The 26,183-nt window shown below is 32.9% G+C and overlaps 1 protein-coding gene across 11 annotated transcripts; it reads right to left on the reverse strand.

Moving 5' to 3' along the window:
• Positions 1–2,309: 2,309 nt before the first annotated feature.
• LOC120069508 (G-type lectin S-receptor-like serine/threonine-protein kinase At1g11300) lies at positions 2,310–9,102 on the reverse strand. 11 transcript variants are annotated; one of them, XM_090315767.1, is made up of 11 exons: positions 8,972–9,102; positions 8,655–8,853; positions 7,996–8,075; positions 7,768–7,884; positions 5,370–6,587; positions 4,445–4,564; positions 4,078–4,265; positions 3,365–3,575; positions 3,028–3,265; positions 2,786–2,936; positions 2,310–2,697 (listed from the first exon to the last, which is right to left on the reverse strand). In XM_090315767.1, exons 4-11 carry the CDS (start codon positions 7,826–7,828, stop codon positions 2,389–2,391), a joined length of 2,496 nt encoding a protein of 831 aa, XP_090171893.1. In that variant the 5' UTR covers positions 7,829–7,884; positions 7,996–8,075; positions 8,655–8,853; positions 8,972–9,102; the 3' UTR covers positions 2,310–2,388. The 11 variants fall into 11 exon arrangements, with proteins under 11 accessions (XP_090171893.1, XP_090171895.1, XP_090171896.1 ...); XM_090315769.1 differs by lacking the exon at positions 8,972–9,102 and adding an exon at positions 7,156–7,570 and having other exon boundaries at positions 8,655–8,882; XM_090315770.1 differs by lacking the exon at positions 8,972–9,102 and adding an exon at positions 7,156–7,570 and having other exon boundaries at positions 7,988–8,075; positions 8,655–8,882.
• Positions 9,103–26,183: the final 17,081 nt, after the last annotated feature.

Below are 26,183 nucleotides of genomic sequence, written 5' to 3' on the forward strand. Positions count from 1 at the left end.
GTAAGGTTATATTTGGACAATAATTTATTTTTTATCAGTTGATATAAATATTTACGATTTTTAAATGTAGATTAAATGGCTTTCTTCCCTTTAAATTCACAATTAAATTATTATTTAATTTTCTTATGACAAATAAGTCGATTAAATTATGATGTTTTGAATGGATAGTAAGAACATATTTATTATTTAAGAAGTTATTTTATTATGCAGTAATCCATGCCGTACATTACTGAAATCTTAATAAAATTAAATAAAGAAGCGAGTTCTGAAAACTTTTTTTTTTTAAATTTTTTTTTTTTAGACTTAGAATTTAGTTTTTATTTTGTCGTTAATGTTTCAAAAATGGCATGTGGAATTTCTAAAGTTAAAATTTTATTTTTGTTTGTGAAGTTCAAAATTAGTTTCTAAATGGTTCCTCGAAAAGTTTGTGTTAGTTTACTTAATACAATAATGAGGGGTAGTTAGCATATATGGACTAAGCTTTGTGTTTTAAATGAGTCGAAAAGTATATATAATTCTCGTATACAGAGACCCTTACAATTCACATTTCAATTTAGGACTAAACCGGTTACTTAGGCCCGATTTAGTAATTATTTGGATCTCATTTGGTAATCATTTTAGACTCGTTGGGTAACCATTTTGTTTTTTAAGATTAAGTTTATTTTCTCCTTATTTCATACAATGATTTGCATGTTTCTTAATTACAATGGTTGAATTATTAGCTAAAAACAATTTTTTAAGAACTACTTCTTTTAGTTTTCAAATTTTGGCTTGATTTTTTAAACCAAGTTGGTAACAAATGAAGAAATTTGATGGCATAAATAATGTCTATAGGCTTAATTTTCAAACATAAAAACAAAAAACAAAATGGTAACCAACATAACCTTGGTTTTTGGTTTTTTGTTTTTAGACATTACTTTCACTTTTAGATTTTTTCCCCTTGTTATCTAGTTTTTATAATTGGTTTAAAAAACACCAAGCCAAATTGTGAAAATTAAAAAAAAAAAATAACTTTTAAAAACTTATTTTTAGAATTTTGAATTTGACTAAGAATTCAACCATTGTACTTAAGAAAAACACATATCATTGTAAGAAATGAATAAAAAATAAGCTTAATTTTCAAAATCCAAAAACTAAAAACAAAATGGTTACCAAGTGGGGTCTTAATTTTTTTAAACATTACAAAGATCAAATCAAGTAAAAAGAAACTATGACAAAAAGTGTATTTTATTCTAAAGAATTAAAAGAAAAACATCAATATATATTTTAATAGTTGGTATATCGTTTGTACTATCAACTTTTCATTTTTTTTTTTACAAAAATTTAACAATATAGAGGAAAGAGAGAATAAAAGAAAAGGAAATGAGAGAGAGAGTGAGAGGACAAAGAGGAGGGAGAGAGAAAAGAGATGAGAAACTTAAAAAAGTTTTTTTTTCCAACTCATCTTGTGACTTCAACATCTATTTTTTTTTGTTCAAATTTAATGATTTTTTTATTGAAGAGATCTTTCGAATCCATTCTTGGAAATTAAAGATTAAAATTATCAATTTAAAACATAGGATTAAATGCACATATTCCTCAAAACTCAATGACCAAAAAAGCATTAAAGCCCACCATAGAACAAGAAAAAGTTTGGGCTGTTTTTAAATATAAAAAAATGAATCAAAATATTTACAAAATATAGCAAAATTTTAAAGTTATCAATGATAGATGCTCAGTGTCTATCAGTGATATTGATAGATATTGATTGGAGTCTATCAGTATCTATCAACGTCTATCATTGATAGTTCTAAAATTTTACTATATCTTATAAATATTTTCAATAGTTTTACTATTTGAAATAATTTCTCAAAAAGTTTTTGCATAGCAAAACTCATCACCTTCCACACGACAGCTCTGATTCCCTATTTGTTGTAACTACAAAAAAGTTGATTTGACTTATTGAAGAGCTCTCTGATCAATTTGGACACTAGAAAGCCAGTGAACAACTTTCCTTCCTACAAGGGATACACCACGAGAAATGCAGAGTTAGGAATATACTAAAGGCAGAGATTTTAGCTAACAATGGTTGCGGTTCCAATTGTTGGTAATACTCATACTTGTAAATGAATAATAAGAAAAAAAAATAACCACCTTCCAATTTGTTTGTTTAAAGCCAGAACAACTCCATCGACCTTAACTTCATCGACGTTAACTTGGCAAAAAAATAAAAATAAATAAATAGCCTATTTTTACGTGAAAGAGAGGAATCAAACTTACAAACTTTTTCGCTTGAGAGTGTCAATTTATGTTAGTTGAGTTATTCTTACTTTGATGAAACCAAATAATATTAAAGTTTGGAGAATAAATGGAACAAATTTTTAACAAGGTAGGAGGATTACAATGTTACTATCGAGCTGCAAATGAGGAAAGTGAAAGGTTGTTTACAGAATATTTATTTCCGCATGATTGAGACACTTTTATGTTACTTTGAAGTTGTTTACCAATGAAGCTAGGTTGTTTTGGAATAGGCATATCTTCAGTTTCATTGTTGAGCATCGAAATAATTGTTGCGACATTTGGTCTATCATTTATAGATTCTTCAACACATAACAACCCTACTTGAATGCACCTCACAATCTTTGATTCGCAACACAATTCATTTAATGTTGGATCGATAAAAGAAATAAGATTGTCTTCCCTCCATAACTTCCATGCCTGAAACCAATATTTCAAATGTTATGAGTTAGTTATTGATATTTAAATATTATCATGAATTCAAGATTAAAGTTTTCCATTTACTTACAAATTCCAATAAGCTCAAGGCATATTCGTTGCAATAGAATCCTGTATTTCTTTTGCCACTTATAATCTCAAGTAACAAAACTCCAAAACTAAAGATATCTGATTTCTCTGAAAATTGTCCTTGCATTGCATATTCAGGTGACATATATCCACTATATTCATCCAAACGTACTTTAACATTAATAGAGATTACATAATTATTTATAAAATCAAATTTAATATAAAAGGATGAGTGATACATACTAGGTTCCAACAATCCTTGAAGTATTGACTTGTAATTCGTTACCACAAAATATTCTTGCCATACCAAAGTCTGAAATCTTAGGGTTTAGATCTTCGTCTAATAGAATATTACTTGCCTTTAGATCTCTATGAATAATTCTCAATCTTGAATCTCTATGAAGGTAAAGAAGACCTCGGGCAATTCCATCAATGATGTTAAACCGTTTTCTCCAATCTAATAGTTTTTGTTTCGCAGAGTCTACCAGCAAAAATAGTTTTAATTGGGATTAGTAAATTATTTATGCAGTGAAAAGAGAAATAAGTCTAATAAAAATTTAACAAGTGCAACATATCTCACCAAAGATGAATGCATCCAAACTTAGGTTGGGCATATACTCATATATTAACATCTTCTCTTCCCCTTCAATGCAACATCCAAGAAGCCGCACAAGATTTCTATGTTGTAGTTTTGAAATTACTATCACTTCGTTTGTAAATTCTTCATAGCCTTGCTTAGAGGCTTTTGAAAGTCTCTTTATTGCTATTTCCTGTCCATCTAACAATCGTCCCTGAAACAATTGCATGAAAATTGTACGAAAACAAATACAATTTTTAAAAAATAAGTATATATTAACAACAGGAGTACTACAAGTCAAAATCACTCTTGTCATACTCAAAAGTATCACACAACATGGTTTTAATAATTCAAAATTAATTTCGATGGTATGAAATCGCATTTAAAAGTGTAAAATCAAATCCTAAATCGTTTTTGAGTGAATAAAGATGTGTTTCATAGTAATTTTGAATATAATAAAAGTGATTTTTAATTATTTCAAAATCACTAAATTGAATTGGATCCATGAATCTAAGAAATAGTGAGAGTTCTTGATCTCTCTCAATTCAAAAATCCAAGATTTGAATTGATGTCTTTTCACAGAGTCCTCCTAAATTGCATTGATTTATTCTAAAGATTTCATTTCAATTGAAATTTGGTTACTTTAAATTTTTCCTTAAACAGGACCGACCCTGCAGTTCATTCTCAAACATGTACCAAGTCCACTACTACTTTACCTTATATACGGGACCAAAACCGCCCTGGCCAAGCTTGTAACTCGAGTCAAAATTTTTTGTTGCAATGGCAAGCGTCTCAAAATCAAAAAGAGGCAGCTCCTCCAATTTAATTTTACCCCCAATCGTGTCATTCCTTATTATCAACTTGAAAACATTTTCTTCTTTGGTAGATGTCATGCTTCTCTCATCTAGAATAATGGACTTGTTCAAATGAATAAAAGTATGTGTCCATTTGAACAATTAAAAAAATGGAAAGGAAAATGACATCATAATATCGATATCCTATACAATGTTTAAAGGAATAACATATTCAAAATTTTGACAGCTGCATTTTATAAAACGATTAATGAGAAAGTTCTTTTATTACCTTTTCTGCAACTTTTCCTTCTCCACCAGAAGTATATGGCAATGATGAAGATGAGAAGCGTTATTGGTAGCACTATTACCACAATGGTTATTATGATTCTTTTCTTGTCTTGCACTTCATCTGCGGATGTGAAAACAATTCTAGGGAATATCGTAAAAATAGACCATATGATATAGAGTCCGTTTGAATTGACTTTTTATATATTTAAACTTTTTTTTCTCCTACAAATACATGTTTAAACACTTAAAGGGTATTTGGAACCCCAACGTCAAGTGTGTAGAGTAGGCTATTATAGTCCACTCTATGCTTGAAGTTCCAATTATAATAGTTGATGATTCTAACTATTATAGCCTATAATTAACTACAATACTACTATTTCAAATCTCTCTTTATTACAGTATTTTCTATTTCGTACTCATTCTCTCTTTATAACAGTATTTACTATTTTTTACCTATACTAAAATAGTCTGCACCCTAAACACAAACTATTATAACCCATACTAAAATAGTCTACACCAAAACATAAATTATTAGAACCTACAAAACATTATAACCCACACAAACTATAATTATCACCGAACATAATAACCAACTCAATGGCCTAAAGACCCGCTTAGAGGTTGTTTGGGTCCCAACTTCAAATGGGTGGAGCCTGGCTATAACTCACTACATTTTTGGGGATCCAGTTAAAATAGCTGGAATTCTAACCTCACAATTAACTAATGTATTACTATTTCCTACTCATATCTTCCATCCTCATGAACATAAAATAACATGGATTATTTTAAGGGCAAATTCAATATTTCAATAAAAGGAATAAAATGAGGGAAACTCTTTTGAGTGATTTCGAGTCAACCGCCCCACCAAGAATCATCTCTCAACTGATTATACCGTTCAGAAAGTGTAGGGGCATAATTATTTATACCTGCATATACGTCTTGATGTGCCAATCGAAAGTAAAGATTGGTTCCACCACTCTCAAACTTTTGTATATCAATTAAGTGGTTATTCCACAGCATACAACGAAGACCATTTTCATAGGCATAAGCAGTACACGAACAATTCTGCCTGCACTTGCTTTCGCAATCCTTTATTGAACTAGAGGAATTAGACCACTGAGCAAAATAAGGGACTTTGACCATTTCCAACATAAGAAAACCATCTTCTTCGCTAAGGTTTGAGTTCTGACACTTCAATGGCGTTTTTCTCACACATCCACCACTCCAATTCCCTTGATTCCACTCCTCTTCCTCTTTAGGTTTAAACCCACTCATACAGCTGCAAATAGGAGATGCTTTTCCATTACAAATCCCAAATGTCCCACAAGCACCATAGTAATCACAAGGTGTTTGTAGAGCCGACCAAGTAACCATCCACTGCTGTTTTTCATCATCCCAGGACGTTTGTTCAAGATTCCCTAGTGAGCTTAGAAGTACATACCCATATTTTTTACCATGATAGGTAGTGTTAGCAACATATATAGTGTAAGTATTGTACTCAATATCAAGGTTATATCCAGAGAGATAACTGGAATCCATATCGGGTATTCCCATAAAAGACAGACCGTTCCATGGAGCAGATCGCCAATGGATATTACCACTTCTCTTCCAAACAACAAATTCAGGAATAAAACCAACTTCAAGAGCTCCAAAAAAATTTCCAGTGGATGGATCTATAGGGCTATTCCATGAGGTAAGCATATCTTTCTCGTTGGTTTTTGTGTCTGTTATAAATTTCATGGAAGGCAAGAATTTATCCGAAGGATGTTTGAAACTCTCCCATATAATCTCCCCAGAAGCATCATCTTCCAAAACAAGGTTCCCCGAATCTAAAACTCGGGCGCTTCTGTTTGTCGTAGAAGAATAAGAAACGTTTGAAGACCAAAGGATGACATCGTTTCCATCCATGACCACAAGATTGTTCCCATCCTCCGAGATTCTAAAACTCCCTGAAGTATTATTGAGAGGATTGTCTTTGTTGGCTACCCATACTATGGTTTGTTGAGAATATTTTGTGAGCCAAATGCCAACGTACCGGGCCGTTGCATTAAGAGGTGTGAAGAACCCCAACTTGAACGAACTGTCATTGGATGATATAGTTTCATGGTCTCTGATGAAATTCCTTGCTGTCAGCTGCCTGCTATCTTTCCCAAAGCAAAATGTTGAAAAAAGAAATGTAAGAGAAATAAGAAGAAGAAGAAGATATGAGAAGCTACCATTTCTTCCAACCTTCATTGTTGGCCTCTCCTAATTCTCTATTGATGCTGCTAATGGAGTCCCTTTATTTTTCAAATAAATAGGTTCAAAATGTTCTTATCATCTTCAAATAGACCAATTTGACGAAGTTGGTTAGTCAACCTTACAAAGTCACAACTTAAACATATTTTAATTTTTCCCCCTTTTCCAAAATCAAACATTTAAAAATGATTGATAATATTAATTATATTGTTGGGAAGGCGACCAAGTCTTCTTATTTCTAAAGGCACAGCATATGCTCAAATTCATGACCCACATTTGGACTGCTAACTATAACTACAATTAATTATAGGAAGGGGAATGTTTTTTACCCCATGACATTGTTTTTAAATGGTAAATTTCTGCATGCAGCCTTGAACTTGAATGAGAAGGAAAGGGAAACAGAGTGGGAAGCATAACTAGGAGAAGAAAATCACAATTAGGATCTTAAGACCAAAGGAAAAAGAGAATAAATACCTCTTGCTCGGTAATAGTATAACCACAAGAAGGATAACAAAAGCACTCATGATGAAAGTAAGTGCCCATACATCATAAATTACTAATGCCCCATTTGGTAACCATTTCGTTTTTTTATTTTTGGCTTCTGAAAATGAAGTTGAATTCATAAATTACAAAAGTACAAAAGTTGAATTCTTAACCATGTTCCAAAAACAAAAACAAATTTTTAAAAACTATTTTTTTTTAGTTTTCAAAATTTGGCTTCGTTTTTCAAAACATGAGTAAAAAGTAGATAACAAAGAAAGAAATTAAGAGATGGTAGAGATGGTTGTAGGCTTAATTTTCAAAAACTAAAAACTAAAAACCTGATGGTTACCAAACAGGGCCTAAATAATTGTCATAGCTGATTGCAGGATTGTAGCCACCACAATACCTGCGACTCCAAGACAAGATTATGCATATTAGACCGTTAGAAGGAGACCATTTTATGAACTAATCCTAAATTTCTATGCTTGAAAAAGGAATTTGTTGTCTAGTTAAGTGAAAGTCATATACAAGTGAGTAGATCAAAAGATCATTGAATAAGATTCATTTGGTAATAAGAAACAGATGAATAACATAGCATTATACCTGTAGTCACCAGGATGGAACTGAGAAGGGGGGCAAAAGAAGGATATGGAGATAAATTCATCTTGTCCTGCAGTTCTCTAGCAATTGATTCATCATTTTCTATAAGCCAACGAGACCCTGATGAATGAAAAAGAAGAATGATTCGATCTTAGTAATTCCTTTTTGAGAAGGGTGATAGCGCAGAACATTTAAAATCCAAGTTCAGGTTAGGGGATCATACAATTTCACCTTTTTAAATCTTCAGCTAAAGAGAGTGCCGTTGCATGATCTAGTTATTCTTTATGCTTCTGAGCTCTAGAAGGATCATCCTGTTCAAATAACAATTCAATTAAGAACCGTGCTCATTCAACCGACGTGTAGTACATTCTTCCCCAACATTATTCAAATGAAACAAACTTTATTAGCCCTTTTTAACACCATGTTGGGTTTTTTTTCTTAAACATGCTCCCTTGGCTATTTACAACACAATCACAGAAAGAAAATCATAGTTCTAACTTCAAAGATTGTTCAAATACCAAGTCCTTTAAAAATGAATGAAAAACTACTAATTAATTAATAATAAACTTGGCTTCGGTTCAAGTCAGTACAAACCAAATAAAACATTGTTGAACCGACACATATGACTGTGATTGCCATCGACTACAATAACTTTAGTTCTTCTTCTTTCCAAAAGGGGAAACAGGAAAAAGGAGGTTTCAAGTACTTCCAGTAAGCTATATGCATTAAGAGAAAACGAACTATTATCCCAAACCACTAAAATAGCTTGTTACATCATATTCTTTGTATAGAAACATATCAAACCTCATTATAAAAGTTGAATATCTCAATGATAAGCTATCCAAAGAAGATCAAACTAAAGAGAGGGAGAAAACAAAACAGAAGTTCACCGATGATCTGGCCGGAGCTCGCCAGACCATGTTCTCCTGATCAGAAGTTGTTGCGGATGGCGCCGCCACGTCCACCGCCGCCATCTCCACTGTTATCTCCAGACTGGAAAATTTTGCTCAATCATTTCATCCACCCAGATTTTTTCTCTGCGTAAGAGGAAGAAAAATCCCCTGTTCACCAACAAAGACGACCCCATCCCTAACAAATGCGGCAGGTTCATTAAACCCAAATGAAAAATCAAAACGAAAAACGATGAAGAGGAAATGGGAAATTTCACAAAATGACCCAAAAAAAAAAAAAAAAATCTACCAATAACCTCTTTCTAAAAATACTTTACAAGGATATGTCCCTTTATTTTTTTCATTTGCTTCTCAAAGCACTCCTCGCAGGTTTCTCGTCACTCGTCTCTACGCACTTGCCACCGATGTCGTGATCTAAAAGATATGAGACTCTTCTCCTTGAAGAATGTATGTTGATATTCGAGGTTTGACTATCTTTTAGGGTTTAATCGCGTATTCATTCGTAATCGAATCATTGAGAGAATACTAAGAGACCGGATGGAGAATACTAAGTACGTGTTTAAGAATATTAAGCGAGCGTTTAGATATTACTAAGCGATCGGATAGAGATTACTAAGCAATCGAATAATGAATACTAAGCGATCGTTTAGATATTTATTGTGTGATTGCTTGGGTATATATCATGTGATCATTTAGCTATCTGTTATGCGATCATTTAGCTAACTGTTACGCGATCGTTGAGATATCTGTTATGTGATCAGTTATTTTGTGTTATGTGATCGATTTTTTTGTGTTATGCGATGGGTTAATTTTTGTTATGCGGTTGTTTACTAATTGTTGTAATGTACATGCTTGTCAGATTGGTAAGATAGCCATCCCTACTGAGAAATATTTCCCTTGTACAGTCTTTTGCCAAGTCCACAAAATTTCCTCTATGATTACGAATAAGTTGACAGAAGAACAGATGAGACTATATAGGAAAACAGCCTTTGGTTCGCTGTTGGATATAGATCTTGTTTTAATGGACAACTTTTGCAGCACTTTTTGTAAAAGGAGGTAGCGGATGCAAACCCATATGTTATATCATTCAACATTCTAGATAAGAAGGTAACATTCTCCCCAGATGATTTTAACTTGAAAATTTGGTTGTGGCCGACCAGGGAAATAGTTGAAAGAGAAACAAGTGGTAAAAGACTGCGAGAACTCATTCTTGGACTGAATGACCCAAATGAAAAGAATAGTTCTCGTAAGGATGTGGAGACCACATTTGAGAAGTTCAATTTTACTAATGACGAAGATGTTGTCAAGGTTGCATTGGCACTATTCATTGAAATGGTGATGATTAGAAAATACAAGAAAATCCAATTCGATGTGAATATATTTTGGATTGTCGATGACCATGAAGTCTTTGTACATTACGACTGGTCTTCTCTCTTTTATAAACATACATTGAATAACATGAAGACTATCATGCATGAGAAGAAGGAGGTATATGATTCAAAGAAAGTAGAAAATGATCACCATGCCTCGTAGTACTGTATAAAGGAATTCGCACTTGCATTCCAGATATGTACTTTTGTTTCTGATTCACTCTAATATACATTAAACCTGTGTGTTATGTACGTGTAACAAAGTTCCCATATTATAGGTCTGGGCTTACGAAATTTTATCCACATCAAGAAAGTTCATAGCCACCAAACTCAACAACCTGTGTGTTATGTACGTGTAACAAAGTTCTCTTACAAATCATTGAGCAATAAAGTTTTTCAGCCAAAAAAAGTAAGTAACTGATTGTTTATGACTTGTTCCTTTGTTTATAGTATTATGCATTCTGACTTGCTCATTTGTTTATGTATAGACTATTATTATGTCGATACTTGTACCTAGCGCAGAGGAGATAAGGTATAAGGAGGACCGATTGGAAGGACTTAATGTGGTTTATGTTGTTGGAGAAAGAATGATCGAAAGGGTTGAACACTTCATCGATACTCATGAGTCCTTTGGGGGGCTCGAAGAGCATGAACCCCATGTAGATCAGCCTGTAAATGTGAAACGTATAGAAGAACCATAAATGACGGTTCAGAAAAACCCTTTGAAAGGTAAAAGGGCACGTGACGAAACATCAAATAGGTAGCAAAAGTCCTTAAGACATCATGATTCCAAATCCTACATGGTTCTTAGGGAGGAAATTAATGAAGTTTGCAAAGATTTGGCGAACTTGACTACCATGGTTTGTCAGATGGGAGATACATTTACTGTCCAACAACATCTGATGGGCCAATAACTGAATGAAATAAAGATGATAGTCCATCATCTGAATGAGGTATGTTTTTCTGTATAGTCGTATAGATATTCTCAAATGGACGATCATTTACATAGTCTTATAAGATTGTTTAGATAATATAAACGATCGTGTAAATGATTGTTTAGAAAATCCAATTATCTAAATGATCGTCAAAGAATATTTTGTTTGATTTGTTCAGGATGGTAACAATATAAGGACTCATCATGATGAGAGGGACAATAATGAGGGGATTTCTCGTGATGATCATAATGATGATGGTAACAATACAGAGGTTCATTAGACCAGTGTATAAGATCCCCCCATACCCATAAAGAAACCCAACATGGAGAAGATCCCCCTCAGACCAATGCAAATGACACATGTCAATGAACAGCCAGCTTGGATGATTAATAAGTAGTCCAAAACTGAAGAACTGACTCCAATATCTGAATTGATGGACACTACTATCAATGATCCAACTGTCAATGAACAGCCAGTTTATCAGGTCGCTGATGAAATACATGAACTGCCCACCCAAACATTCAATCTTAGGGGCCCTTTCGATTTAGATTCAGCCAAGGTTGTGGGGACTTCAACTCAAAAGGATGCCACTGAAGTCAAGGTAAAACTATAGCATGAATTAGTTATCTTAACATTGTACTGTCACTAATTTATAATTTAAATGTAGGATAAAAATGACTGCGAGTGCCGAAAAAGGAAAAAACCAGCCAAATGTGAAAAAGGGGGAAAATGGGAGATTCTCTTTCTAATGTTCCTCAACCCCTTCATTCAAGTGATCCTTAACCACCTCCTTTGAAAAAATTTTAACCTCATTCACCTTCAAAATCTTTTGAACCTCAATCTCAAGAAGCTCAACCACCTATAGTGGGATTGAAACCGACCACTGGTGTTATCAACCTTAACCCCTTGGTCCTTACTTAACTTCCCCATAAGGATTGTTAGTTCCTATGACCCAGGCTTCCCAATCCCAGATGTTCTGTGAAATGCATACAAAAATGGAAAAGTCATCCTAAAACCAAAAATGAGGAGCAAACGGTAGTATATACTTTTAGGACCAAAGATTTCTTCAAAACACTTGAGCATAAAACATGGGTGCTTGGAGACATGAGTATTTTTATTAATTAATTAACCATAATCGAACTTTTAGAAAATTATAATCAATTGTTTAAAAGTTTCTAAACAATTGTTTAAATATTTATAAACTATCGCATAGCAAAGTCTAAATGATCGTGTAGACATTACCAAACGATCGTATAGAAAAGTCTTAGCGATCGCATAGAAAGCTCTCAACGATCAGTAAGATAGCTGTATTAGACATCGTACATTGACAAGATGTTGCTCAAGTACTCGATGTAGAACTCCAAACGAGCCCTACTACCTTTCAGGCATGGAGTACTTTGTCTAAGGAAATGTATCCTAAGACGCCTCAAGAGGTTGGATATTTCATTGATGATTACCCATTCTAATTTCAAGAGAACATGAATATTTTGTTACTTTGAGGGAATCACTTTCTTTCATTTTTTTTACACGGACCCTCCACCTATATTCCTCCACCAAACACTGGATAGATACCAAGCTCTTTGTTGACTTTTTTACACAGTAGTCAAAGTTTTTCTTATTGCAAGCACCGATAATTTAACTAACAAATCATATTTTGAAAAGAAAATTTGACCGACCTTTATATCCTCGTAGTCCATGTTTAGTATCAAACTGTTAAGTACATCTGGGTTCATTATTTTGACCAAACCAAGCTTCACTTTGGTCATCCCCCAAGTTACATGGCTCAATATGATCACCCAGTGAAGACATGATGTGAATATTACGTGTTGGAGTAGTTGGAAACCGAAAGTTTTGACTAGTTGAAATGGGTTGATCGGTTGGATTGCAATGTTGGTACATATTGTTTGTGTGTACTCCATGACTTTCACAAGGTGTAATTGATACAAATACCAGCATCTGAGATGCATCATTTCCTTCTAAAAAAAATTGTAACAAAATTTGATATGTATATCAAACATATCTGGATCAGTATTCAGCTATTGGTGCATAATACTCACTAATTCATTAATTGTTATATCATTTTTTACTTTCAGACCTTTCATATAACCTCCAACATAATTTCTTTTAGACTCATCCCAATCCCCACCAAATCGTACAAAGATATAAGTAGCATCATTGATCTGCAATGGGATAAGTAAATCTTAAGCAATGTCCCATAGACGTTTAAGAAATCGCCCAGTAGTTGACAAGTGATCACCCAACTATTTATAATTTACTTATTATTGTATATGCGATCATATATAAATTTCTAAATTATCGTTTATATAATACTACACGATCATTTATAAAGTATACACGATCGTTTATAAACTACTACACGATCGTTTAAAACTTACTACACGATTGTCTAATAATTTATGAATGATCGTTTATATTGTAATGAAAAATTTTGTATATATATTACTACGATCATTCATTTAGTACTAAACGACACTTATTATGAAAGCGATTTGCGATAAGAAATATTGTAGAATATCACTTACATTCACTCCATTTTTTAATTAGACGATAAAAGCGATTGACAAGGATGTTGGACTAAAACTCTGAGAGAACACTCCGAGAGAATAATGGGAGAATTTCATGGGGGGGTTCAACAAAAAGTGAATATTGAGAGTGATCTTCCATTATGTTCATACTAATGTAATTCAATACTATTGGTAGAATATTAGTTGGGAATAGATGCTTTGGTGGAATGTTGTGTTGCATTGAATACATATTGAATGAATGCTTGAGAAATGGTTGAAGGAAGAAGATGGAAGGCTTTGATCTGAAGGCTTTTTAAAATTGGGGTTAATTTTGGAATTTCGCATGGGCAAAAAGTCAGTGGTAGAAAAGTTTTTAGAAAGAGGTCATTGGTAGAAAAGTTTTTGTTTTTTGGTTCATTTTGTGAACTTTTCCCCTTAGAAATGAAGGATGAGAGAGAAGATACCATAAATGCCTGAGAAAGATGATCGAGGGGAAATGGTCATATTGGGGTTGATGTCTTAAATCTCGTAGGGTCTTATAGTTTGTAAACATTGTTGAACAAACTCATTATGGTTTTAATAAAATATTTGATATTTTATTCATTGTCTATAAAATATATGATATATTAGTTGCATTAACCACCAATAATCTAACATCCAAGGTTATCCTTGTAACTTAAACATGTATGTGGAGACATACGGGTAGATCATGTTTAAGTGATACCCTAAATGGTCTGCAGTAGATGGATAAGGCTGGATACCTTATCCTGGTGACACTACGAGTATCGCCCGCTTTGTAGGTGTTATAATTGTTGTAAAGTATTACAAATGATTTGATCCTGATCATTCATGTATGCACATGCAAACGGAGATATTCTATACAAAGGAGTTTGTACAAGACCGAACCGCGAAATGTTTAGTCTCATTATATAACGCCACTCATAATAGAGACTTACATTTCATCAGGATGACCATAGATAACATGACCTGAATTCTGAATGAGTTATGAACCTCTACCTATGAGGGCGGTCCTTTGATTTGTATGAGTGAGAGTGACCAGATCGCCGACTCAACAAACCTACCGTTTTGGAGATTCGTCTGATTGGGGAGTTAGGAATACAGCTACACAAGATGGAATTCACTCCTTCCCCGAGGCAAGGGTAAGTAGATAAATTGCTCCCTTAAAAGCTTATTCTGGGTCTTGAAAAATGTGGTGCCACACCCTCTCCTTGCCCAAGAGGGGTTTAATCATAGTTGAACTATGATCTATTGTTCATTAGAGGTAACTAGGGGCAAAACGATAATTTGGCCTAGCTATACTTACGAGCAATTTGTGAAGGGTCATCGTACTGTTGATTGGTTATATCTAATGGACACAAAAATATATATATATATAGTGCGAAGAGTGCAACTGTTGGTCTTTAGTGGAGTGTGCGACAGTTAACGGATAGTGAATAATGTAATTAAATAGTTTAATTAATTATTCATATATCGTTAGAGCTTCAAGTTACAGGTCCATGAGGTCCCCTTGGTAGCTCAATAGGATTAATTGAGAATCAGTTTTTGGACTAATTTGAATTGTTGAAATTAATAGAGGGATTTAATTATATATAATATAATCAAGTTGTGATATAATTGTCATAATGTATTTGATGCATTATAGCATAATGGGAGGAAATAAATATTTGAATGAGATTCAAATATAGTTTCTATGAGTTAGATTCATAGTTGTTAAATTTAATATAAATATTATTTATAGTAAATGCCATATAAAAGGGAAAAGAAACTATAGTTTATATTGTATGTGATACAATATTAAAACTATAAGTTATTTGTTATATTTGATATAACATAATTTAATACATATATAATATGGTAAGTTAGTTATCATATTTATATTTATATTATTATTATTATTTTAATAATAATGAAGGGAGTTACAACTCTCTTCCCATTCTTTTCTCTCCACCCACGTAAGTGGGTGGTGGTTATATTTGGCAAGTAGAAAAGAATTTTTCTTCTTCTTCTTATAAAGGTTAATCGAGATTGAGAAAAAGAGAGAAAGACAACAAAAGAGTTCTGTGGTTTTGAGTCTTTGAGAGAGTTCTCTATGTAACGACCTGACCCCTAGGACTTAAGTTAGGCCTTTACTAAATACATGCATGCATGGAACTTTTAGGCCTTTACTAAATACATGCATGCATGGAACTTAAAATGACACACTTTTATGGTGAAATAAATGCTAAAAAATAAGGTAAATGCAAAAGGCTTTCATTAAGTTCAAATATTAAAAACAATAATAGGGTACCCATAAATCATAAATGATAATAAATAAGTCTGAAAACGATTCTTAATAATAAGTTTCAAATATCAAAACTGAAAGTTAAGAAAAACATGAAAAGAAATCTAAATCTCATGAGCGGAATCATAAAATTAGTCTTAGTGGCTCGATCACGAATTTCGCTTGTCAATCGTCGGTACATCTTTACCCTTACCTAAAATAGCAACATGAGAATGAATGAGTATAAAATACTCAGTAAGTAACCCCACTACTGGGTTCAGGTTAGGCATCCATGTCCTCTAAATGCCTACCTCTGGTGGAACATATAAGCTGTCCTAGTCCTCATAGGACACATACATACATGAAAAACTGAGTTCTATCCTACTGTAGCTAAATATGCCCACTACCTCTAGTGAATCCTGAAGGAAACACAATCTGGTGAATCCTAAAGAAAACACAAACTGGTGAATCTCGAAGGAAACACAAACTGGTGAATCCCGAAGGAAACAAAAACTAGTGAATCCCGAAGGAAACACAATAACTGGTGAATCCCGAAGGAAACACAATATCTGGTGAATCCCGAAGGAAACACAATATCTGGTGAATCCCGAAGGAAACACAAACTGGTGAATCCCAAAGGAAACATAAACTGGTGAATCCCAAAGGAAACACAAACTGGTGGGCATTCTAACTAATCAGTAAAATCACTATCACAATCTCGACATCACAATCTCAACATGGTTCTATAACATACATATACATTTCATCATCATGATTCTACAATATACATAGAAATTTCTTCATCATAGCTTTACAACATATGTATGCATCTCATCCTCCTTAGATTTAGCAGGATCTCCAATAAAAATAATATACTCAAATCATACTAGTATTCAAACATCTCTATGCGCAACTAGCCTTTTAAACTCTCATATCAGCAAGGCATACATAAACATCAAACTATCAATATATCCTCAGTAAATCATATTTGTCAATTTCTGACTCAAGTCATTTCAAACCTCAGTCAATGAAGGCAGACATAAATATCATGCTAACTAATAATCCTCAGTAAATCATAATTATCATTGTCGGGCACTAGGGCAGTTCTAGTAGTAAGATTACTTACCTCTACTTAGTAAAAAACGCAAAACAAAATCTCCTTAGAACTTCTTTAACACACTTGAATCGACCTAAAGTTGTGGCTTGGTCCAAGATAAATTTCAATACTCGATTTAATTAGCCAATCTGATCATGAATTAAATCCAAAATCAATAACTTAATTTTTCCACTATTACTCTCAATCCAAAAGAATAACCATCCAACAACTTACAAAACCTACCGATCTTCACCAATTTTCTGCAAAACAAAATGGTATCTAGCTTGATGGTCAATGCCTCAAAACTTTCAAACATTGAATCAAAATTTCAAACTAAAGAGAGGTTACTAATTTAACCCAAAATCAAAGGGGTGACTTCACCTCCCAAATTATAAGGAAAAAATAAGTTTTACCCAAGTTTTAGCTCAAAATTCGGGCAAAGATTGAGGCAATGGCAGCCGACGACACGTCGACTTGTGACTACCATAGATAGGCAGCGTGTGTTGCTGTCGAACGACATAAATTGTTTAGGCTAGCGGCTGGTGTGAGGGTCTTACATGAGGAGGGTTTGCGAGAGTGGGAGAGAAGGGGAATTTCTAGTTTACAGATTTTATTCAGCAACGATTACGAACAAACCAGAGCTTGAAACAAAAATCCAACCGTTTAAAATGAAACTCTATATGTCTTGAATAGATTGACCAAATTTGAGCACGATCCAACGATTCAAACTTTGACAATCAACAATTTTGTGGAAGCTATTGCTGAAAAATCGAATTACTTTCTCCCCAATTTTTTATCTCTTTTCACTCTCATTTAATTTCGAAAAAATCTCAATTCTTTTATTTTTTCCAAATTTTGAAAATATAAATAAAATTTTTTATCACAATATCTTTAAATTCTCCAAAGATTCTATTAAATTTAGAAATCAATTAACTTTTCAAATTATCTTAATTTAGGCTTCAAAAACCAAAATTAAAGGGCATAAGATCCATCAATTTGATACAAATTAAATCCTTCCGAATATTTAAATGAATTCAAAACCACATGAAATTAATTGTCTTTTTAATTTTTTTTTTTTAAGTTGGCCCTAAAATCCAAAATCAAAGGGAAGAAAAATTCAATATTTTCAAGATAATAAGTTCGAATATCTAATCAATTAAATTCAATTTAACCAATAAAAGTTTTTCAATTATTTCAATTATTTCAATTTAACCCCAATTTTCCAAATGAAAGAGAAATTTAAATTCAATAATTTTAGATAATTAACTTAAATTTTCCTGAAATTCGAGATGTTACATCTCTAGCTTTCCTCCTCTACATTAAGTTTTCCCTAAAAAATCTAAAATAGCCAGAGCCCACCACTCTTGGGATCTCACTCTGAGAATACCAAAGTAGCATTTGTGGTAGTGTTCGATTTTGTTCGAGGAAGAAAGTCTTCAAGTTGTTCGTGAATTGTTCGAGGGAAAACATAAAGAAAGGTCTTCAAAAGTGAGGTTTCTTGAAACTCTTTCCAAAGCATGCTGTAATTTAGAATTAAATGCATATCTTGTTTACTTGTTTACTATAAACTTTGTATTCAATGAAAATGGAATTTGGTCGATCCACTACGACTCAAGGTTCTCTCCCGTTAGAGTTCCTTCAGGTCAAAATGGGAAAATTGTGAGACATAATTTGCTGAGTTTTCATCTTTCAAAACTAGCACTTCCTTTCAAAACTCGTTACAATAATTTTTTTTCACTACATCTTGTCCGAGATTGACTACTGAGATTACATAAAAATTTAACTTTTTTCTAACTTATTGATTATTTAATATTTGAAAGGTATAAAGAATCTCGATATATCTTGTGCAAAATTAACACCAACAATGTATATATTTGGGTTTTCTCGGTGAAATCTCGGATAGATTAACACTCAGATTCTTTAGTTCCAAATTTTTTTTATTTGCAAAATTTGATCTTTTACAAAACTTTAAAATCATATTGCACTTGAGCTCCATTTGAAAAATTATATTTGGTAATTTATTTGGAAATTTGAAAATTCATATAATCGTGGAAACAAAAATTATGGTAAAGATTTGAAAAATCATGTAAGAAAGTGATATAAGATTTGGTAAAAATTATTGAATTTAGAGAATATTTGAAAAGATATAATATTTAGTATAAGATTTGGAAAGATTATATAATATTTGGAAAAATTAGTAAAATTCCAGTGTTAATACTACTCGAGATTTCACCAAGAAGACCCAAAACAAACGCTAAGTTAGAAAAAGTTAACTTTTTAAAACTAAATCTTGGTGGTCGATCTCTCTGGAGATGACCGAGAAAACCTAGTTTAACGAGTTTTCAAAAAGCATGTTAGTTTTGAAAAGTGAAAACTTGATAGTGTTATTTCTGACTATTGTACCCAAAAGTTTTCATCTTTCTTTTTTGAAAACTCATTGAAATAGTTTTTGTCGGTGCATCTCAACCCGAGATCCACCACTGAGATTTGAATAAAAGTTGACTTTTTCATTAATCGATTGACTTGGACTTTCTTAATGAAACCTCATGCAAAATGAACATCAAGATTCTCCAAATTTTTCCAAATATTACGTAGTCTTTACAAATTTTAGATCAAATCTTACATCTTTTAAAAGGTTCTTTAAATTATGTTGTTTTTACCAAATCTTATATTAAAATTCTCAAACCTTTTGCTCAATTTTTGTTTCAATTATATGAATTTACAAATCTCAAAATGGATTTACCAATTATCTAAATTGATTTTCCAAATGGATCTTGATAATTTTTAAATTTTGGGAAAGATCAAATTTTGCAAGAATATTTGAAAAAAATACGTGGATGTTGGTTCATTCCGGGCAATGTGATTTTTATTTTAGAAATAGTTCCAAAGATTAAGTAAGATTTAGGAAAATTATGTGAATCTTTGTCCTCATCCTAACCACTGAGAAAGCCCAAATAAAATCTTATAAATATGCATTTCATGACATGTATCAGACATAGTCAAACTGTTATTGGGTATTGCATGTCTCTTGAAATTTAAATGATAAGGATGGATACCTTATCCTTGTGACACTACGAGTACGACCTGTTCTGTAGATGTTACAATTGTTGTAAAGTGCTACAAATGATCTTATCCTAATCATTCATGTAGAGACATCTGAGCGGGAGTATTCTATATAAAGGAGATTGTATAAGACCAAACCACGAAATGACTAGTCTCATTATATAACACCGTTCATAATAGAGACTTACATTTCACTAGGATGACCATAGGTGACATGACCTAAATCCTTAGTGAGTTATGAACTTCTGCCTATGAAGATAGTCCTTTGATTTGTATGGGTGAAAGTGGCTAAATCACTGAGTGGAGATCTGGGGATTCGTCTGATTGGGGAGCTGGGAACACAACTACACAAGACAGAATTCACTCCTACCCTAACGTTTGGGTAAGTGGATAAATTGCTCCTTTAAGGGCTAATTCTAGGGCTTGGATAATGTGGTGCCACATCTTCTCTTGGCCCGAGAGGGGTTTGGTCATAGTTGGACTATGACTTATTGTTCAATAGAGGGATCAATGGTACTTAAGAAGTTAGATGTAACTACCGGGGCAAAACGGTAATTTTGGCCCAGCTTGACTTACGAGCAATTTATGAAGGGTCATTGCACTGATGACTGATTATATCCAATGGACACAAAAATATTTCTGTAGTGCGAAGATTGCAGCTGTTGGTCTTTAGTGGAGCAACCGACAGATAATGGATGTTGAATAACTTAACTAAAGAAGTTTAATTAATTATTCAAGTGTCATTGTAGCTTCAATTTACAGGTTCATAAGATCCCTTTTGTAGCTCACAGGGATTTATGAGAATTAGTTTTGGATTAATTTGATTATTCAAATTAATTGAGAGAATTAAATATATGTGATATACTTAATTTAACTTAATTTTAAATAATATAATTAATAAAATGTAGTTGATATATTATATAAAGTTTATTTAAGAGGAAATAAATGTTTGGATATAATTCAAATATTAATTATGTGAATTGGATTCATATAATTAAATTTAGTATAAATGGGATTTATATTAAATACCATGCATTAATGAGAGAATTAAAACTATAGATTATATTATATTTGATACAATATTAAACTATAGGTTATGTGTTATATATGATATAACATAGGTATATATATATATATATTACACACACACAAGCACACACACATATCTATAACATATTTATTTAAATTTAAATTAATTTATTTAAATTTTAATTTTAAAATTAAAGGGAAGCCCTTAATTCACATCATGAGTAGGAAGTTAAGGGAGATCTGGTTCATCTTCTTTACAGAAGACTTGTGACATAGATCTTCTCTGGTTTTTTGAGATCTCTCTGAAAACTTTCCCAAATCTTCTTTTCTCCTCCCAATCTACTCTCCCTCTCACAAAATCTTATAGCCCACGCAACTCGTGAGAATTCTCTTCCCTAAAACAATACATAGGAAACTCTTGTGGTGGTGGCCATTTTGGATCGTTATTGTTCGTGATTGGTTTTGGAGAGGGGATTTCATGAAGAAGGTTCCAGTTCTTCAAGGGTAAGTCTTTCCTAAACCCTAATTCATTTTTCCCTTTCCATCATGCTGTAATTTTTGAAATAATGCATATTTTTTGTTCTATTAAAATTCTTTTTTGTGAAAATAGATTTTTGGGACCAATCCCCGCTTTCGCAATAGAACTTCACTGTTCCTTCAATTGGTATCAGAGCCAGGTTTTGGTCTCAAATTTTCTTGTTCTAGAATTGATTTTATAGAATTGGTGGGTTTCATTCTGTATTTTTTCATATGATGAATGGAGGTTGAATGTGTTGCAATCATTGGATAATTCCAGGATTGTATCACAACTTTTAGCTTTATTTTACAAATTTTGTTTGTAAGGGCTCTTTGTTTTTTGGCATAATTTGCAAAAGAGTATGTAATTCTTCAGTCTTGAGTTGCTCGTGTTGTTCCCGATGACCCGATGATTTTCTAGAGAAAACGAGGCCAAAATTGGAGAAGGATCGACAGGATTCGCAACTATACAGTAGCATTTCGATGGTTTGCCCTAGCATTGCAAGAATTTTCCGTAGCATTGCAATGCTTCAAGAAGAAAACTTTTTTTGGTTCATGTGCAGTTTGTGGTTCTCCCGTCCATCTATTTCATTTGGTTTGGCTGGTTCTAGCCAGTTCGGGTGTTGAGTGGCCCGGTTTGTGCGGTTCAAGGACCAGTTCATCTGTTTTGAACTGGTTTGCTATTATTTTTGTAATAGTTAGTTGTTTTTAATTAATTAAATTAATATATGTGTTATATTAATTTAATTAATTTCTTAGGAGTCCAATCTCGGTCTAATAATTGTTATTTAAATTATGCATTTGATGCATGATTCAATTTTATTTATATATGTCATATAGTAAAATCCTGCAATAGGTTATACATTATTCATGCATCATCAATATTATAAATGCTATAATAAAATGTTGTATGATTTAATTTTATAGCATGCTTATGCATCGTATAATTTAAACTTATAATATATGTTTGCATGCATTAATAACATAGGCATGCATCATTTATATTATAAGTGTTATAATATATAGTTCGAATGTAAGGATGGATGTATGTTATTAATTATTTCATTACTTTAGTATATAAGTGTAGTGTATGTTAAGTAATGAAAGGGAATTGCATAAAGAATGTCACTACTTTAGGTTATTTAATAATTGTTATAATTTACCTAAGTATGCTTTAACATGCAATGATTGGTTTTAATTTATTTTATAAAAGTTATAGTTAAATAAAGTTAGAAATTAAAATCAATAATTTTGCATACAAACCTTAAGTTAAAATTATTTTTTAAAATATTTTTAAAACATGATTCACATAGACCTAAGATCACATTTCTAATGAGATCAGAAATAAGTTTAATCTTTTAATTAGTTTAATAGGATTAAATTAGTTTTAATTAAAAGATTAAATTTGTAGCAAATGTATATATATGAGACTTTTGTCTAAGGCTAGTTTTGTCTAAGTTGGAGTATTTAAGTTGATGAAAACGGAATACCCCTACCTGGGAATGACTTGGAAAGGTGAATTAGATAGATTTGCTACAAGCATGCAATTGTTGATTAAAGTTTATTAAAGTGTTTAATGAACATTAATCAAAATTGTTTAACTATCCAAAGTAAATATTATTATTGGGCAAATTTAAACAATCACTTAGTAAAATAATTAGTCGTATTTTTCTAAGTTAAATTAACCCTAGGTAAAACACCCAGTGGGAGGAAAATAGGCTATATGACACTTCATTTTTCCTTTTTCACGTATCTTCCTTTAAGTACAAACTGTGAAATCTATACTCGGCCTCGAGGCACCTTTGCTTATATCCCCCTATAGATGGTGTTTGTATAGGTCAATATCAAGGTGAATGGAGAGACTGCTTATAGTAAATGGGAGTGGGTCGTGTGTCAACACATCCTACAATCTCTCTCATTAGTTTGTACTAAATTTTCATGCTCGACCTCGAGGCACCTTTGTTTGTGTCCTCTTATGGATCACATTTGCATGACTTTTTACTCAAACCCTAGAGATGGATAGGATTGCTTTAGTTGTTTCCTCAATCGGTTTTTCCCTAAGGTTGGTTCATTGGGGCGGAACTTTACAATCTAAAATGAGGAGTTACACTTCTAAGAAAATGTTAAGCAAGTTAACATTTTCTAGACCAAATAGTGGTGACTGATATTTACAGTAACAACGAGTTGTTATGTATATTGGTTCAGATGGTTTCATTTCAATGAAGGGGTACCTGATCACCCTACGGTGGCTTTTACTCTGCCTCATTGAAACATCGTCGCAAAATAGATGTCACATAGGGTGCATTATATTATTTTACTAAATTTGATTGGTTTTTCCAAAAGGTAATGCTTGAATACTAATTTAAATAAATTGTATGTTTCAACAATTTTTCCATTATGACTTCCACAACACCAATCTTACTTGCCACCAATAAACTTACTGGCAAAAATTACACTACATGGAAAAACACAATCAACACAATATTGATCATTGATGACTTGAGATTTGTCCTAATAGAGGATTGTCCTCCTGTGCTCAAAATGATCCTTGAAATGTTCGGAGACATATAAGCACTGGATACGGGCAAATGATAAGACCTGCATATATATCTTGGCAAGCCTTTCTAAAGTCTTGGCCACGAAGCATGAGCTCATGATCACTGGACCTGAGATCATGGAGTCCCTGCAGGGGATGTTCGGACAACTGTTCGCACGACTCAGGTAGGACGCTCTGGAAAACATCATCAATGCCCATATGCAAAAGGAGACATCTATTAGAGAACATGTTCTCAACATGATGGTTCACTTCATCGTGGCGGAGATGAATGAGTTTGTCATCGATGAAGTCAGTCAAGTTAGCTTCATCATGGAATCTTTACAGAAAATTTCCTACAGTTCCATAACAATGCTATTATGAACAGGATTGACTACAACTTAACCACCTTGCTCAACGAGCTACAAACATTCCGATCCTTGATGAAATCCAAGAAACAAAAGGGTGAGGCAAATGTTGCTTCATCATTTAAGAAGTTTTTTAGAGGTTCGACCTCTAGAACTAATTTTGTGTCTTCTTCTTATGGCACTAAAAAGTAGTAGAAGAAGAAAGGTGGAAAAGGGAAAGCTAACCCAGAAGGGCAAGAAGACCAAGGCTGCAAAGGGAATCTATTTCCATTGCAACCATGATGGACACTGGAAGAGGAATTGTCTCAAATACTTGGTAGAAAAGGAGAAGGCCAAGCAAGGTAAATGTGATTTACTTGTTTCCAAAACTTGTTTAGTAGAGAATGATGATTGAGCCTGAATAATAGATTCAGGTGCCACTAACCATGTTTGTTCTTCATTTCAGGGAATTAGTTCCTGGCAGCAGCTAAAGGCTAGGGAGATGACGATGCATGTTGAAACTGTGTATGTCATCTCAGCTATGGTAGTGGGAGGACTCCTGCTTACTTTACAAAATAGATATATTTTATTGGAAACTATATTTGTTGCTCCTGACTTAAGAGGGACTTAATTTTTGTAAAGTGTTCGATTGAACAAAAATATTTTGTACATTTTTGTATGAATAAAGCGTTCTCTAAGAATGGTATAGAACTTAGTTCTGCTAAGCTGGAAGATAATTTATATGTGCTCAGACCGTTAGCAACTAAAGTAGTCCTGAAAACTGAAATGTTTAAAACTACGGTAATTCAGAATAAAAGACTTAAAATTTCTCCTAAGGAAAATGTCGATCTTTCACACCTAAGATTAGGACACATAAATTTCAATAGGATTGAGAGACTTGTCAAGAATGGACTTCTAAGCGAGGATGAAAATTTTTTACCTGTGTGTGAGTCATGCCTTGAAGGCAAAATGACTAGAAGATCTTTTACTGGAAAAATTCACAGGGCTAAAAAACCCTTAGAACTTGTACATGTAGACCTCCGTGGTCTGATAAATGTTAAGGCAAGAGAAGGGTTCAAACATTTCATCACTTTTACTTATGATTATTCTAGATATGGGTATGTTTATTTAATACAATATAAGTCCGAAGCCCTTGAAAATTTCAAGGAGTACAAGGTTGAAGTTTAAAATGCATTAAATAACACCATTAAAAAATTTTGATCTGATCGAGGTGGAGAGTATTTGGATCTAAAATTCCAAGACTATTTGATAGAACATGGAATTGTATCCCAACTTTCGGCACCTGGTACACCTCAGTAGAAACGGTGTATCAGAAAGGCAAAATTGAACCTTGTTGGACATGGTTTAGTCTATGATGAGTTATGCTTCCTTACCTGACTTGTTTTGGGGTTATGTAGCACAGATTGAAACTTACATTTTGAACTACGTTCCGTCCAAAAGTGTTACTGGAACACCTTCGGAATTATGGAATGGTCGTAAAGGTAGTTTATGCCATTTCAGGATATGGGGTTGCCCAACACATATGCTTGAGGAAACTCCTATGAAATTGGAACCTCGTTCAAAATCGTGCCTATTTGTAGGTTACCCTAAAGGAATGAGAGGTGGTTACTTCTACGATCCTAAGGATAATAAAGTGTTTATGTTGACAAATGCTACCTTTCTAGAAGAGAACCAAATAAAGGAGCATAAACCCCAAAGTAAGATTATGTTGAATGAATTTTCCAATGAAACTACTGAACCTTCAACAAGAGTCGTTGAAGAACCCAATACCTCAATAGAGTTGTTGAAGTTG

This window comes from Benincasa hispida, chromosome 7, assembly GCF_027475165.1.
Source record: "Benincasa hispida cultivar pf3 chromosome 7, pf3_genome.v1.1, whole genome shotgun sequence".
Classification (NCBI taxonomy): domain Eukaryota; kingdom Viridiplantae; phylum Streptophyta; class Magnoliopsida; order Cucurbitales; family Cucurbitaceae; genus Benincasa; species Benincasa hispida.